This window comes from Ranitomeya variabilis, chromosome 4 (assembly GCF_051348905.1).
Source record: "Ranitomeya variabilis isolate aRanVar5 chromosome 4, aRanVar5.hap1, whole genome shotgun sequence".
Classification (NCBI taxonomy): domain Eukaryota; kingdom Metazoa; phylum Chordata; class Amphibia; order Anura; family Dendrobatidae; genus Ranitomeya; species Ranitomeya variabilis.
This window is the reverse complement of record NC_135235.1, coordinates 319,206,916-319,222,795: the sequence shown is the minus strand read 5'-3', so window position 1 is coordinate 319,222,795 and position 15,880 is coordinate 319,206,916. Positions and strand designations below refer to the sequence as shown.

At 42.4% G+C, this 15,880-nt stretch overlaps 1 protein-coding gene across 1 annotated transcript in view; it reads right to left on the bottom strand.

The window, feature by feature from the left end:
• TREH (trehalase) overlaps positions 1-15,880 on the bottom strand; it is a 77,033-nt gene that overhangs the window by 36,505 nt on the left and 24,648 nt on the right. The window contains exon 3 of the mRNA XM_077250466.1: positions 1,900-1,940. Within this exon, the coding sequence (XP_077106581.1) occupies positions 1,900-1,940 (41 nt within the window). The remainder of the gene's footprint in view (positions 1-1,899; positions 1,941-15,880) is intronic.

The window sequence follows — 15,880 nt, the reverse complement described above, 5'->3', positions numbered from 1 at the left end:
CCTGAAATCAGGGTCTCAGCCCTTATGTCATGCTGCTTTAAGATTACATAGCAAAAGCCTAACATACCCTTTAAAGGAATGTTGGCACATGTGCATTCCTTCTTTAGCGTCAACGTCTCTTGTTTCCTTCCCGCATTTTGGCAATGGGCAGTCTGGGAATGTGATCACGCTATACCGATGTGCAGTCTCCTGACTTCCCTTTCCCACACCCTCTTGGGATCGGCTTCCTATCACACACAGCACATGCAGGTAATGAATGTAGGACACCAATATCTGCAGTTTACTCACTTTTGAATGTATTAGGTTTGATTCTCCTGATTGGCGAGACACTGTCCATCATTATAATTTACTTTGATATATACTGGGTAAGCAAGCCTAAATATATTATTATAAAAACAGTGAGCATTTTTAAAAAATTTTTTAAATATTATATTGCTTTCTTCACTTTATTTAAAGAATAAATGTTATTTAAATTTTTATTTCATAATTCAATAGTGCACATAAAAATAAGCAACCTTGTTATTTATCTTATTACAGAAATTTGCTTCTTTCCCTTCTTGGATTGATATTTCACTCTTAAATCATGGTTAAAATCTGTGTTCAGTGAAGACAGATTTCCCACTGCTGAGATAGGAAATGGCAGGTTGGTGACTTTAAAATGTTATGGAGGGAGGAGGAGCTAGAAGCAGACACAGATGCAGTTCTCCATTGAACTTTACGAGCACCAACTGTTATCTCCTATCTCAGTAAGGGGAAAGTCTGCATTCACTGAAGACACATTTTCCTTGTGAATTGAGAATTTTGAGAATGAATGATCAGTCCAGGAGGAGAAAGAAGACAATTTCTCTATTAAAATAAATCACAAGGTTTCATATTTTCATATTGATTTATAAAAAAATAAAAGTAAAACAACGGTTCTCTTTATGTATATGATATAATAGCTTTGTGTTCCTGTTTACATTGGTGTTTTTACATTGCTTAATTGTATGTCATAATTATGCTAATGTGAGATGTCTATAAAAACTAGCTTGCTACACTGTGTGTTGCATGACAAAGGCTCACGTGTTTGAGTCGTAATGTTGCCACCTGTTCCCATGGACTAAGAAACACCAGGTTTTTCGTTTGGAGCCTGTTATTGGGTGCTGCCCACTTTCTTTGAATTTCTTGTGTACTATAAGTTGTTGGGTTATAAATTATATGTTGATATAGATATGTTGGTGCCAGTGAACACATTATAACTTATAATGTGTTCACTGGCACCAACATATCTATTCCAATTATATATAGATGTTCAGATGTTTAGTGCTTGGGTTATTTATTTATTTATTTATTTATTTTTATAACCTAACACTTCTTTACTCTTCCCCACAACCTTATCCTTGACCTGTCTGGTGTGCTCGTTGGTTTTCATGATTCTGTTTGATCCCTAATGTTCTCAATCAATCCTCAGAGGCCTTCACAGAACAGCTGTAATTGTACTGAGAAGAAATTACACATAAGCGGAAACAAGTTACTAATTATGTGACTTCTGGAGGCAATTGGTCAGTCAGGATTTTATTTAGGGGTATCAGACGACAGGGGGCTGAATACAAATGCACGTTAACATTTTGAGATTTATATTTTTTAAATATTTAGAAAACCTCATTTATTTTTCACTTCACAAATTCTTGCTCCTTTCTGTTGAATATCACATAAAATCTTAATAAAATACATTTAAGTTTATGGGTGTAATGTAAAAAATGTGGAAAACTTCATGGGGAATTAATGCTTTTTCAAGGTGCTATATATTAATTCTTAGGCTCTACCACCAAGATAATCAATTCTAATGTGCCACCATTAAATCAATGAGAAAGTAGCAATAAGTAGAGTTACACTATGGAAATGATAAGGATTTCTTACCTGTCACATGGAGGAGGAAGCTCTTCAGTGTGAATACATTTCTGTAAGACACCAAACAGCACACAGAATGATGGCAGCCATCGGGCCCAGTCCATGATATGTCATACAGACTACAACAAGCTATGCTCCTTCTCGATAGTCTAGGCAGTAGAATTATTATCACGCGTTATTAATAGTTAAGTTTTGGCACTCATCCCTGTGTCTTCTTTCTCCGACGCCCATTTGCTACGTCACTTTGTAACCCTTTATTTCTTGACAACATTAGGTCCTGACTACTGATCTAAGTGCAAAGTCTCAGCCTTGCAGAGATACTTTCACTGTAAACAAAAGTTGAAGAAACCTTGAAAAACATAGAACGAGAAGAAGACAAGTGTTTCCTCTTAATTATCTAAAATTGATTTTTTTTTAGACTAATATAGAATATTAAATTGAAAAAAAAAAAGTTATATTCCAGCATTTACTATAACTTTTCTTTGTACTAGAGAATCTTTTAGAAAACTTATACATGTAGAAAAAAAACAGCATGTTCTGCCAGACAGAGTAAGCAGGAGTAGGTCATGGTGGAAAGTGAGGGCAGAGATAGCTCTGGGGTCTGGAGGAGGTGGACGCCCCATCGCCCAAAGAAGACACATATTATAAATAGCTCATAGTATTTAGGAACCTGTGTGACAGATTCTGCATTCAATATACTCTTCTAGCTGCAGCCATCTTAAATAGTAACCATTATTTTAATTTTTATTTCATAAATAAATAGAAAACAAAGAAATAAGAAACTTTATAAGGCCATGTGCACACTTTGCGGGATCCTCTGCGGGTTCTCCCGCAGCGGATTTGATAAATCTGCAGGGCAAAACCGCTGCGGTTATCCCTGCAGATTTATCGCGGTTAGTTTTGCGGTTTACGCTGCGGGTTTACTCCTATACTATTGATGCTGCATATGCAGCAATATGCAGCATCAATAGTAATGTTAAAAATAATAAAAAATGGTAATACTCACCCTCTGACGTCCCGATCTCCTCGGCGCTGCACGCGGCGGTCCGGTTCGAAAGATGCTGTGCCGAGAAGGACCTTTGTGACGTCACGGTCATGTGACCGCGGCGTCATCACGGTCATGTGACCGCGACGTCACCACAGGTCCTGCTCGCACAGCAACCCTGCGACCGGACGGCCGCGTGCAGCGCTGAGAGGTGAGTATATCATTATTTTTTATTTTTATTCTTTTTTTTTTACACTAATATGGTTCCCAGGGCCTGGAGGAGAGTCTCCTCTCCTCCACCCCGGGTACCATCTGCACATGATCCGCTTACTTCCCGCATCGTGGGCACAGCCCCATGCGGGAAGTTAGCGGATTAATGCATTCCTATGTGTGCAGAATCGCTGCGATTCTGCACAAAGAAGTGACATGCTGCGGAATGTAAACTGCTGCGTTTCTGCGCGGTTTTTCCCGCAGCATGTGCACAGCGGATTGCGGTTTCCATAGGGTTTACATGTAAATGTAAACGCTATGGAAACTGCTGTGGACCTGCAGCATCAAAATCGCCGCGGATCCGCGGTAAAACCCGCAAAGTGTGAACATGGCCTAAGGGTATGTTCCCACAGTCAGTAAAAGCTGCAGGTTGGACGCAGCGTCCATCCCGCAGCAGCCAGATGTTACAGCATAGTGGAAGGGATTTCAAGAAATCCATGCCCAGTATGCATGCACGGACGCCTCTGGCTCACCTACAGAGACGCACATGCGGCGCGTCTTTCCAGACCGCAGCATGTCTGTTTATTTAGCGGAGATGCTCAGTCTCCACTGCACAAATTACCCACTCACTTCAGTTGGAAGTACACCTACACTGCAGTTCTCGCGATGAGCTGAGGTGATCGCAAGAACTGTAGTGCAAGTGACCGCTGGGGACATCTCCAGTGATCGTCTTCAAGCTCCGCTGTGTCTGGATGTCAGGCTGAATGGTGGCATAATGCCACCGTTCAGCCTAAGGCATCCAGATGTAGAAGAGATGGGACAGTATGTATATCTTCTTGGTGGACAGGTAAGGATATTGTTGCTTTTTTCTTTTAATTCTCTTACAGGAGACGAGAGCGTCGGTGGAATAGGCGATGCGTAAGTATGGTTTAATTAAGATCTATTAAAGACGTCTGTGTCATTATTTCAATTAAAAGACTTTATTCTGGCTGTGTCTTTATTTACCATACAACTATAACAATTATGCCTCTCCATTACTAAGCCGTGGACTTGATGTCACCTGACAATACAAGGGTGACATCAACTCCACAAATATTGCCACACTTGCCACCACTACAGGGCCAGTGGGAAGAGCTGGGTAAAGTGCCACAATTGGCGCATCTTTGGATGTGCCAGTTGTGGGGCGGCTGCAGGCTGCTATTTTTAGGCTGGTGAGGGCCAATATCCATTGGCCTCACCAGCCTAAGAATACCAGGCCGCAGCTGTCTGCTTTTTCCTTGGCTGGTTAACAAAAATAGGGGGACCCCACGCAATTTTTTTTTTTTGAGGGGATCCCACTATTTTTGCTAACCATCCAAGGTAAGCAGCCTGCTGCGACCTGGTATTATCAGGCTGATAAGGTTTATAGATATTGCATCCTTACCAGCATGAAAAACCAGTCCCAGTAGTCTGCTTTACTCTGGCTTGTTGACAAATATAGGGGTACCCCACACTACTTTTTTTGTTTAATTATTATTAATTTATTTAAAAAGGAGGGGACCTCTCTCTGTGCTTTCCACCTCTTCCTGTGTCGTGTACTTCTGGCTGTGCCACAAGATTCACCATTATTTAAATTAGCAGACATGCGTATTAAGCTGTGTTAAAGCACTTAAAGGGGTTGTCCACTACTTTCAGTTAACCCCCCAATGTATCCCCCCGGGGCCCCTAATGAATTTTGTAAATACCTTGTGTTGCCTTTTTTGCCTGTGAGTGGCTATGCCAGCAGCTGAGTCAGGGTCACGTGAGCCCCAGGCTGCAGCCGCCGCTAATTTCTGCCGACGTCACGTCAATTTCCAGACTCTGGAAATTGACGTGAAATCATCGGTAGGAGTGACCCAGCCTCCACAGACAGCGGTCACTCATCAAGAGTGACTGGCCTGTGGTGGTGCTGGGGGCTGCTGACGGGGCTAGGCTGGGATGTGCAGGCTCTGCTGGGATGGGCGGGCCTGTGCTGGGATGGGTGGGGCTGCGCTGAAATGTGCAGGCGCGAGGGGTCTGCGTGGCTGCACCGGGATGTGCGGGCCCCGGGCGGTGCGGTGGGGCTGAGCTGGGATGTGCGGGCGCCGGGCGGTTCTATAGTCTGCGGGTGTGTGCGGTGGGTCCGCTGGCCGTGCTGGGGTCTGCTTCGGGCGGGGGGGTCATTGGTGTGTGTGTGTGTGTGTCTCTGTGTGCAGGCATCGTCCGATGGGACCACAAGTCCCATCGGGCTATGCCTGCTACAGTGACAGTGAGTGACACATTAGCCAATGATGGGACAGTAGTAGTCTCTGACACCTGCAATCAGGCACAGCATGCATCTCTGATGTGGTTTAAGCACACGGAATATCTTTTTCCCATATGCCTCCTAAGGAACCATATCATGGGGGGGAAACGCGTAGAGGCGAGACCTGAACACAGATAAGTGTATCAGTGTTTTTTATTGTTTATTGGTTTTTCACCATTTGTGGATTCACAAACAGGGTATGGACTTGCCCTAAGCTGTATTGTGTATATATCATTAACTAATATACAACTTAGGGTACCGTCACACAGTGCCATTTTGATCGCTACGACGGTACGATTCGTGACGTTCTAGCGATATAGTTACGATATCGCAGTGTCTGACACGCAGCAGCGATCAGGGACCCTGCTGAGAATCGTACGTCGTAGCAGATCGTTTGGAACTTTCTTTCGTCGCTTGATCACCCGCTGACATCGCTGGATCGTTGTGTGTGACAGCGATCCAGCGATGTGTTCGCTTGTAACCAGGGTAAACATCGGGTAACTAAGCGCAGGGCCGCGCTTAGTAACCCGATGTTTACCGTGGTTACCAGCGTAAACGTAAAAAAAACAAACAGTACATACTCACATTCCGGTGTCTGTCCTCCGGCGTCTCAGCTTCTCTGCACTGTGAGCGCCTGCCGGACAGAAAGCGAGCACAGCGGTGACGTCTGACGTCACCGCTCTGCTTTCCGGCTATGGCGCTTACACAGTGCAGAGAAGCTGAGATGCCGGGGGACAGACACCGGAATGTGAGTATGTACTGTTTGTTTTTTTTACGTTTACGCTGGTAACCAGGGTAAACATCGGGTTACTAAGCGCGGCCCTGCGCTTAGTAACCCGATGTTTACCCTGGTTACCCGGGGACTTCGGCATCGCTCCAGCGCCGTGATTGCAACGTGTGACCGCAGTCTACGACGCTGGAGCGATAATCATACGATCGCTGCGACGTCACGGATCGTGCCGTCGTAGCGATCAAAATGGCACTGTGTGACGGTACCCTTAGGCCGGCGTCACACTCGGCGTAAGACAATACGGTCCGTATTTTACGGCCGTAATACGGCCGAAATACGGTGAAATGTTCCCAAAATAGTGATCCGTAGTCAGGGTGTGTCAGCGTATTTTGCGCATGGCATCCTCCGTATGTAATCCGTATGGCATCCGTACTGCGAGATTTTCGCGCAGGCTTGCAAAACCGACATCTAATGGATTTATGTGCTCAAATGTTCATTAAAACATATATACAGTATATATATATATATATATGTCATTGAGACACATATATATATATTCTGTATTTAGATTTCATTCAGCGCGATATGTGTTAAAAGCCGGTAATTCAATTGCCGGCTTCTCATTTCTCCTGCACAAACCCGACAGGATATGAGACATGGTTTACATACAGTAAACCATCTCATATCCCCTTTTTTTTTGCATATTCCACATTACTAATGTTAGTAGTGTGTATGTGCAAAATTTCAGCGCTGTAGCTGCTGAAATAAAGGGTTAAATGGCGGAAAAAATTGGCGTGGGCTCCCGCGCAATTTTCTCCGCCAGAATGGTAAAGCCAGTGACTGAGGGCAGATATTAATAGCCAGGAGAGGGTCCATGGTTATTGGCCCCCCCCCCGTGGCTAAAAACATCTGCCCCCAGCCACCCCAGAAAAGGCACATCTGGAAGATGCGCCAATTCTGGCACTTGGCCACTCTCTTCCCACTCCCTGTAGCGGTGGGATATGGGGTAATGAAGGGTTAATGCCACCTTGCTATTGGAAGGTGACATTAAGCCATATTAATAATGGAGAGGCGTCAATTATGACACCTATCCATTATTAATCCAATTGTAGGAAAGGGTTAAAAAACACACACACACACATGATTTAAAAGTATTTTAATGAAAAAAACACAGCGGTTGTTGTAATAATTTATTGTACTCTCAGTCCATCAGGAACACCCTCGCTTGGAAAAATAATAAACGCACAAGATACATACCTTCTGCTGTCAGATCAGGTCCCACGAAGTAATCCATCTGAAGGGGTTAACTAATATTACAGGCAGAGCTGCGATAATCCACTCGCTCTGCCTGTAATCCCCGGGTGCTGAAAGGAAAGCAGTGATCTATACTTACATTCAGTTGCGGTGATGCGCCCCTGCTGGATGTTCTCATGAACTGCAGCCTGGGAACTTTTTCCCACGCTACAGGTCATATGAGGACATCCACCAGGGGGCGCATCACCGCGAATGAAGGAAATGTAGGTCATTGACCTACATTTCATTCATTCGCGGTGATGCGCCCCCTGGTGGATGTCCTCATATGACCTGTAGCGTGGGAAAAAGTTCCCAGGCTGCAGTTCATGAGAACATCCAGCAGGGGCGCATCACCGCAACTGAATGTAAGTATAGATCACTGCTTTCCTTTCAGCACCCGGGGATTACAGGCAGAGCGAGTGGATTATCGCAGCTCTGCCTGTAATATTAGTTAACCCCTTCAGATGGATTACTTCGTGGGACCTGATCTGACAGCAGAAGGTATGTATCTTGTGCGTTTATTATTTTTCCAAGCGAGGGTGTTCCTGATGGACTGAGAGTACAATAAATTATTACAACAACCGCTGTGTTTTTTTCATTAAAATACTTTTAAATCATGTGTGTGTGTTTTTTAACCCTTTCCTACAATTGGATTAATAATGGATAGGTGTCATAATTGACGCCTCTCCATTATTAATATGGCTTAATGTCACCTTCCAATAGCAAGGTGGCATTAACCCTTCATTACCCCATATCCCACCGCTACAGGGAGTGGGAAGAGAGTGGCCAAGTGCCAGAATTGGCGCATCTTCCAGATGTGCCTTTTCTGGGGTGGCTGGGGGCAGATGTTTTTAGCCACGGGGGGGGGCCAATAACCATGGACCCTCTCCTGGCTATTAATATCTGCCCTCAGTCACTGGCTTTACCATTCTGGCGGAGAAAATTGCGCGGGAGCCCACGCCAATTTTTTCCGCCATTTAACCCTTTATTTCAGCAGCTACAGCGCTGAAATTTTGCACATACACACTACTAACATTAGTAATGTGGAATATGCAAAAAAAAAGGGGATATGAGATGGTTTACTGTATGTAAACCATGTCTCATATCCTGTCGGGTTTGTGCAGGAGAAATTAAAAGCCGGCAATTGAATTACCGACTTTTCACTAACACCGCTGCGTATTTCTCGCAAGTCACACTGCTGGTCAGTGTGGAATCCGTATTTTTCACGCCCCCATAGACTTTCATTGGCGATTTTTTTGCGCAGTACGCTGACAAACGCAGCATGCTGCGATTTTGTACGGCCGTAGAAAGCCGTATAATACTGAACCGTAATATACGGCTAATAGGAGCAGCCCCATTGAGAATAATTGTGCCGTATGTTATGCGAGTTTTACGGACGTAGTTTCTGCGCTCTTACATCCGTAAAACTCGCCAGTGTGACGCCGGCCTTAGAATGTAAGATTTATCTAGGCTAAAATGCTATTATAAGTATACCTGCATCCGTGTATGTTTGGGGAGTTGAGTCATTATACCTCCCCCCTATTTTGTGAAATAGCTGCAACTAGGTTTGGTGGGTTGTAAAAATACCTTGGATTCTGATTGCCTGGTTTATGTGTTTTATACCAATTTTGGCTTTAGTGTTGGTTGTACCGTGATATATCTACCCGTTATTGTGGTTCACTACTGTAGCCCCATAGGCACCACTCTATTTATAGGATCCCCATCTTTTTGTAGGGATTCGACCAGGGCCAACAGGGACAGCCGCCGAGGAGTGGGGGCGCCATTTTGCCCTCAAGAGGGTGCCAACCTCCGCTGTTAGGCAGGGTGGTCGGAGTAGGGACTCTGGAGGGTGTAATAGCCATTAGAGCAGGTCGGGCATACATGGTTAGGGGTTGTGTACTGTCAGTCCAGGCCTTCTTTACCGGGACATTTTGGTGAATTACCACCTGGCATCGATTTGTGTGTATTATTTTTTGGGCCCTGGGTGTGGGCAATTTAGGAATATCCACAGCAGTATAGTATTTCCAAATAAGTTAAGGGACCCATAGGGTTTATAGGGTTAGCCGTCGAGGAGCGGGGGCGCCACATTGCGTCCAAGAGGGTGCCAACCTCCGCAGACAGGCAGGGGAGCATACTAGGGACGCATAGAGTGTATACTTTAATATTGTGCTCCCACCCATTGCCCTCGTATCATCGGGCCAGGTTTTTATTGACCCACTCCCACCAAGAGGGGTTTGGGTGTTGTGTCAGTTTTTATTCTTATTTTTTTATTCAAATAAAGGTATCGTTAATATTAGTTTTTGGTTATATATTTTTTGACAGTAGTAGTCCCATCATCCGGCTAATGTGTTGAATGTTAAAAAAAAACAAAAAACAAACACATATACAGACATACATACAGACATACAACATACAGACAACATACATACAGACATACAACATACAGACAGACATACAACATACAGACATGCAACATACATACAACATACATACAGACATACATACAACATACAGACATGCAACATACATACAACATACAGACATGCAACATACATACAGACATGCAACATACATACAGACATACAGCATGCACCATGCGACATACAACATGCGACATGCGACGTGCAATATGCAGCATAAAACACATACAACATACAAAAAGACATACAGTACATATATATATATAGACATACAGTACATATAACAGAGTACATACTCACTATCACCTTGTCACCTTGATCCCCGAAGCCAGTGTCACCTGTTAAAAATATTAAAATAATAAACAAACTCTATACTCCCTGATCCGCAGATATCCAATTAAAACGAGTGTCCCACGACAATCTCCTGTGGAGAGCAGCAGCATCAGCTCTCCAGGGGCTCCAGGAATACAATGATGGAAGGTATCCTTCCGCACTGTATTCCCTACAATGTATTCCTACGCCCCTATGAGAAAATAGTCCCTAGTCTCACTTCTGGCACTGCTGTGTGGGAAAATTCCCACGCAGCATTGCCATAAAGTGAGACCCTGAACTGAGGTAACCTCTTCCGTGATGCACTGCAGGAGCCATTGTCTCCTGTCAGTGTGTCACTGGAGGCCTATAGAGCAGTGACATCACCCGAGATCGTCGTGGGACATTCGTTATTAATTGGACTACGGAGGACAGGTAGTATATGGTTGGCTTATTATTTTAATTTTTTTGCAGGCGATCGAGTATGGTAAGTATGGTGAAATTAAGATTATTAATACTTTTTTCTGGCTGTGTCTTTAATTATTTTTTTTTAGCCCTTTCACTACTATAGGATTAGTAATGGATAGGCGTCTTATTGATGCCTCTCCATTATTAACCAGGCTTAATGTCACATTACAATACCAAGGTGACATTAACCCCTTATTACCCCATATCCCACCGCTACTCGGGAGTGGGACGAGAGGGGCTAAGTGCCGGAATTGGCGCATCTTACAGATGCGCCATTTCTGGGACGGCTGTGGGCTGGTATTTGTAGCCAGGGGGAGGCCAATATCCGTGGCCCCTCTCTAGGCTATGAATATCAGCCCGCAGCTGTCTGCATAGCCTTTCTGGCTATAAAATATATGGGGACCCCACAATTTTTTGGGGGGTCCCCCTAGTTTAATAGCCAGTAAAGGCTACGCAGACAGCTGCGGGCTGATATTCATAGCCTAGAGAGGGGCCATGGGTATTCGCCCCTTCCCAGGATACAAATATTGGCCCCCGGCTTTCCCCCTCTGGTGCAGAAAATTGCACGGGAGCCCATGCCATTTTTTTTTTTCATTTTTTTTAGCTGAAACATATTGTTCATTAGCCCCGTTCTGCCAGATGACGGAATAGTACGTCAGCTGGCAGTATCCCCCGCTTTGAGGTGGGCTCCGGCGGTGAGCCCACTTCAAAGCCGCAACATGTCAGCTGTTTTCAATACAAAAAAAAAAAATTTACATGATCGCTAAACGGCGTAGCGAGAAAAAAAATCAAAATTATGTTTTTTCGGTCACCGAGACATTGCATTAAAATACAATAACAGGCGATCAAAAGAACGTATATGCACAAAAGTGGTATCATTAAAAATGTCAGCTCGGCACTCAAAAAATAAGCCCTCACCCAACCCCAGATCATGAAAAATGGAGAAGATACGGGTATTGGAAAATGGCACAATTATTTATTTATTTATTTATTTATTTATTTATAGCAAAGTTTGGAATTTTTTTTCACCACTTAGATAAAAAATAACCTAGATGTGTTTGGTGTCTATGAACTCGTAACGACCGTAATGCCAGAATCATAATGGCAGGTCAGTTTTAGGCTGTGTGCACACGTTGCAGATTTTGGTGCAGAATTTTCTGCACAAAATCTGCATCTCCTGGCAGAAAACGCAACTGCGTTTTTAATGCGTTTTTGCACGTTTTTTGCACAGTTTTGCTGCGTTTTTGATGCAGTTTTTGGTGCGGTTTTTGCGTGGTTTTGATGCTTTTGTTATGCAGTTTTTGGTGTGTTTTTTGCGCGATTTTGATTCAGGTTTTGGTGCAGTTTTGATGCACTTTTTGGTGCAGCTTTTGCGCGGTTTTGGTGCAGTTTTTGCATGGCTTTGATGCAGCTTTTGGTGCGGTTTTTGCACAATTTTGATTCAGGTTTTGATGCATTTTTTGGTCCGGTTTTTGCATGATTTTGATTCAGTTTTTGGTGCGGTTTTGGATTCAGGTTTTCATGCAGTTTTTGGTGCGGTATTTGGTGCAGTTTTTGCAAGATTTTGATTCAGGTTTTGATGCAGTTTTTGGTGCGGTTTTCGCGCGGTTTCGATGCTTTTTTTTCTTCGTTTTTGATGCAGTTTTTGATGCGTTTTTGAAAGCTTAATAAAGAATTATTGAACAAAAAAAAAAAGATTTGTGATGTAATTATTGTCCAACCTCCTCTTTTACATTTGTCCAACCCACACTCCATTACACACACAGATAGATAGATGATAGATGAGATGATTAGATTGATCTACATATAGATAGATCTATAGATGCATACATCTATCTATTCATATATCTATCTATAGATATATGTGGATAGATATATCTATGGATAGATATATCTATTGATAGATATATCTATTGATAGATGTATGGGTAGTGTAGAGTGCGTGTCCACTGTCTGGATTACATCAGAATTAGCTGCAGATTGGATGCTGCGTATTTGTAGTCCCATCGGATGATGCCTGCACACACACACCCCCAAAGACCCCCCCGCACACACCCTGACAGCCCCGTACACACCCGAACAGCCCCGCACACACCCGAACAGCCCCGCACACACATACACGCACACAGTCACCGCCCACACACTTCCCTCCTCCTGAACTGCAGCGTTTCTCGGACCCACATCCGCAACAAAACTGCAGATCTTTTTTACATCTGCGGTTTTGCTGCGTATGTGCCCAACTCAATGCAAGTCAATGGGTACAGAAACACTGCAGATCCGCACAAAAGAAGTGACATGCTGCGGGGAAAAAAAAGCTGCCTTTCAGTGCGGCTTTTTCCGCAGCATGTGCACAAGTCTGCGGCTCCCATAGACTTACATTGGTTGTGCACTACACTGCGGATTTGATGCAATTCTGTGCAGCAAAAAACGCTGCGGATCTGCAATCAAATCCGCAACGTGTGCACACAGCCTTAGCATTTAGGGAACCTAGCAAAAAAGCCAAGCAAAAAAAAAGTGTGGGATTGCACTTTTTTTGCAATTTCATCGCACTTTGAATTTTTTTTCACATTTTCTGTTACACGACATGGTAAAACCAATGGTGTTGTTCAAAAGTAGAACTTGTCCCGCAAAAGACAAGCCCTCACATGGCCATATTGATGGAAAAATTATGGCTCTGGAAAGAAAGAGAGCGATAAACGAAAAAAGCTCCAGGGGTGAAGGGGTTTAGAAACATGGATATGGACATATCTATGGAAATAGATACAGATATCTATCTATCTTTGTTATCTATCTATCTATTTGTTATCTATCCATCTATCTGTGTGTAATGGAGTGTGGGTTGGACAAATGTAAAAGAGGAGGTTGGACAGAAATGACCTCACAAATCTTTTTGAAGATAGAGGGGGGAGAGGAGGGAGGGGTTGGGGTGTGTTTTGGAGTGGGTGTGCCAGGTGCAGAGTTACAGGCGAGTGCAATGCATCATGGAACTTGTAGTATTAGAGCACAATAAGTCAGGAGAAAGGAAGTTGTCGATTAACCCCATGAGAGCTGGATCCAGCACTAAAGATGTGCTGCTACAGCATGATAAAAGGTAATATTGCTAAAATAAACACAGTAGGTATTTTCAGTGGCACATAATAGCAAGATTTATGGAAAAAAAAAGTTATAATAGTGGATAACTTCTTTAATACGCAAGTTACTAGGAAGATAATGCGGTTTTACCGCATCTAATGAAAGAATTGTGTAATAAAGACAAATAAGAATATAACATATTAAAACAAAATTTATTGAAATAAATGATAATAGCTGATGTAATAAATGGAGCACGTTTTATATAAAATGTATAATATTCAATCTTCAATAGGAGAGGAAAATATAGTAAAAATGCCCGGAGATAAATAAAGAGCCAAAGAAAAATCAATTATATACTAAAAAAAAATAATAATATCAGAAAAAATACTAAAAATGTATACTAAATATATATATATATATATATATATATATATATATATATATATATATATATATATATATATATCTCAAAAAGAGTGAAAATCTCAATAAAGCACCTTAATAAAGACATAAATAAAAAATAAATATAATTAATAAAAAAATATGTACGCAATATAGTGATAAATATAAAAAAAACAAATAAAAACACAGCATTAATCTGCAAAAACACTGAGTGCTGAAGGGCAATATCCACAGTGGTATAACAGGTAAATGATTATGAGCACAAGGTGCTAATGATGTATAAACAAAGTGCTGACAGATAGTGCTGAAGTTCATACAAAGAGGCAAAGTGCTAATGAGAATAATAAACAGTAAAAGTTTTTTGTTTATGTCTTTATTAAGGTGCTTCATTGAGATTTGTGTACTCTTTTTGAGCCATATATATGCAGTATACATTTTTAGTATTTTTTCTGATAATTTTTAGTATATAATTGATTTTTCTTTGGCTCCTTATTTATCTCAGGGCATTCTTACTATATTTTCCTCTCCTATTGAGGATTGAATATTATACACTTTATATAAAACGTGCTCCATCTATTATATCAGCTATTATTATTATTTGATTATTATCATTTATTTCAATAAAAAATTTAATATATTATAATCCTATTTATTAGGCTTTATTGCACAATCCTTTTATACATGATCCTAATTTAATTCTTGTGCTTGACTTATATTTTTTATACAATTTGTTCCACCTTTGATAATCGTATCTAATGAAAGTCTATGGGTACTTTACGCAGTAGAGATGGAGCGTTTCCGCTACATACTTTGACATGCTGCGGTCTGGAAAGATGCGCTGTATGTCCGTTTTTGCAGGTATCGGTGCACGCATAGTGGAGATGCGATTTCTTGAAATCCCATCCACTATGCTGTAACAGCTGGATGCTGCAGGTTGGATGCTGCGGATGTACGCAGCGTCCAACCCGCAGCATTTACTGACCGTGGGAACGTACCCCAATATATCTGCAAACAGAAAATCTTTTTTTTTTCTTCCCAGAAGCCAACTTTCAGTTAGCTTTCCTTCAAGTGACAAAAACCGCATGTAATGGAAAAAACGCATTAAAAACGCATGTTGAAAAAAACACGTCAAAAACCAGTGACCTCAGATGCAGATTTCACCTGCGTCAAATCCTGAGCAAATACTGAGCCATTCCGGATCGTGTGCACATACCATAATATATCTTATCACAGAAACCTGATTCTTTTTCTCCCAGGACTGATCATTTGGTTTCAGTATTCTCAAGTCACAGGTAAAATCTTTATTCGGTAAAGAAAAATGTATGTAATAGGAGATGACAGTTGGTGCTTATTAAGATACTATGTAGAGGTTAGGAGAAGGAAAAGGAGGGAGGAGCTCAGCCTCTAGCTCCTCCCTCCCCTCTACGTGGAATCTTATCAGCACCAACTGTCATCTCCTACCTCAGTAATGTAACAATCTGTCTGCACTGAATACAGATTTTACCTGTGAATTGAGAATACTGAAAACAAATTATCAGTTCTGGCAGAGAAAGAAGCAGATTTCCCTGATAAGATATATTACAAAGTTTCTTATTTCCATGTGTACCATTAATTCATGAAATGAAAATTAAGTTGACAGCTACTCTTTAGCCCCTTCCCGACATCGATGGGCATCGCAGAGGGAGGGAGCTCCCTCTCTGCCCCATCAGCACAATGCGATTACGATCGTGTTGTGCCGATGGTGTCCCTGGCTGCGGGGTCACCCAGGGACGTGGCCTGTAAGCTCCTGCTCAGCGCAG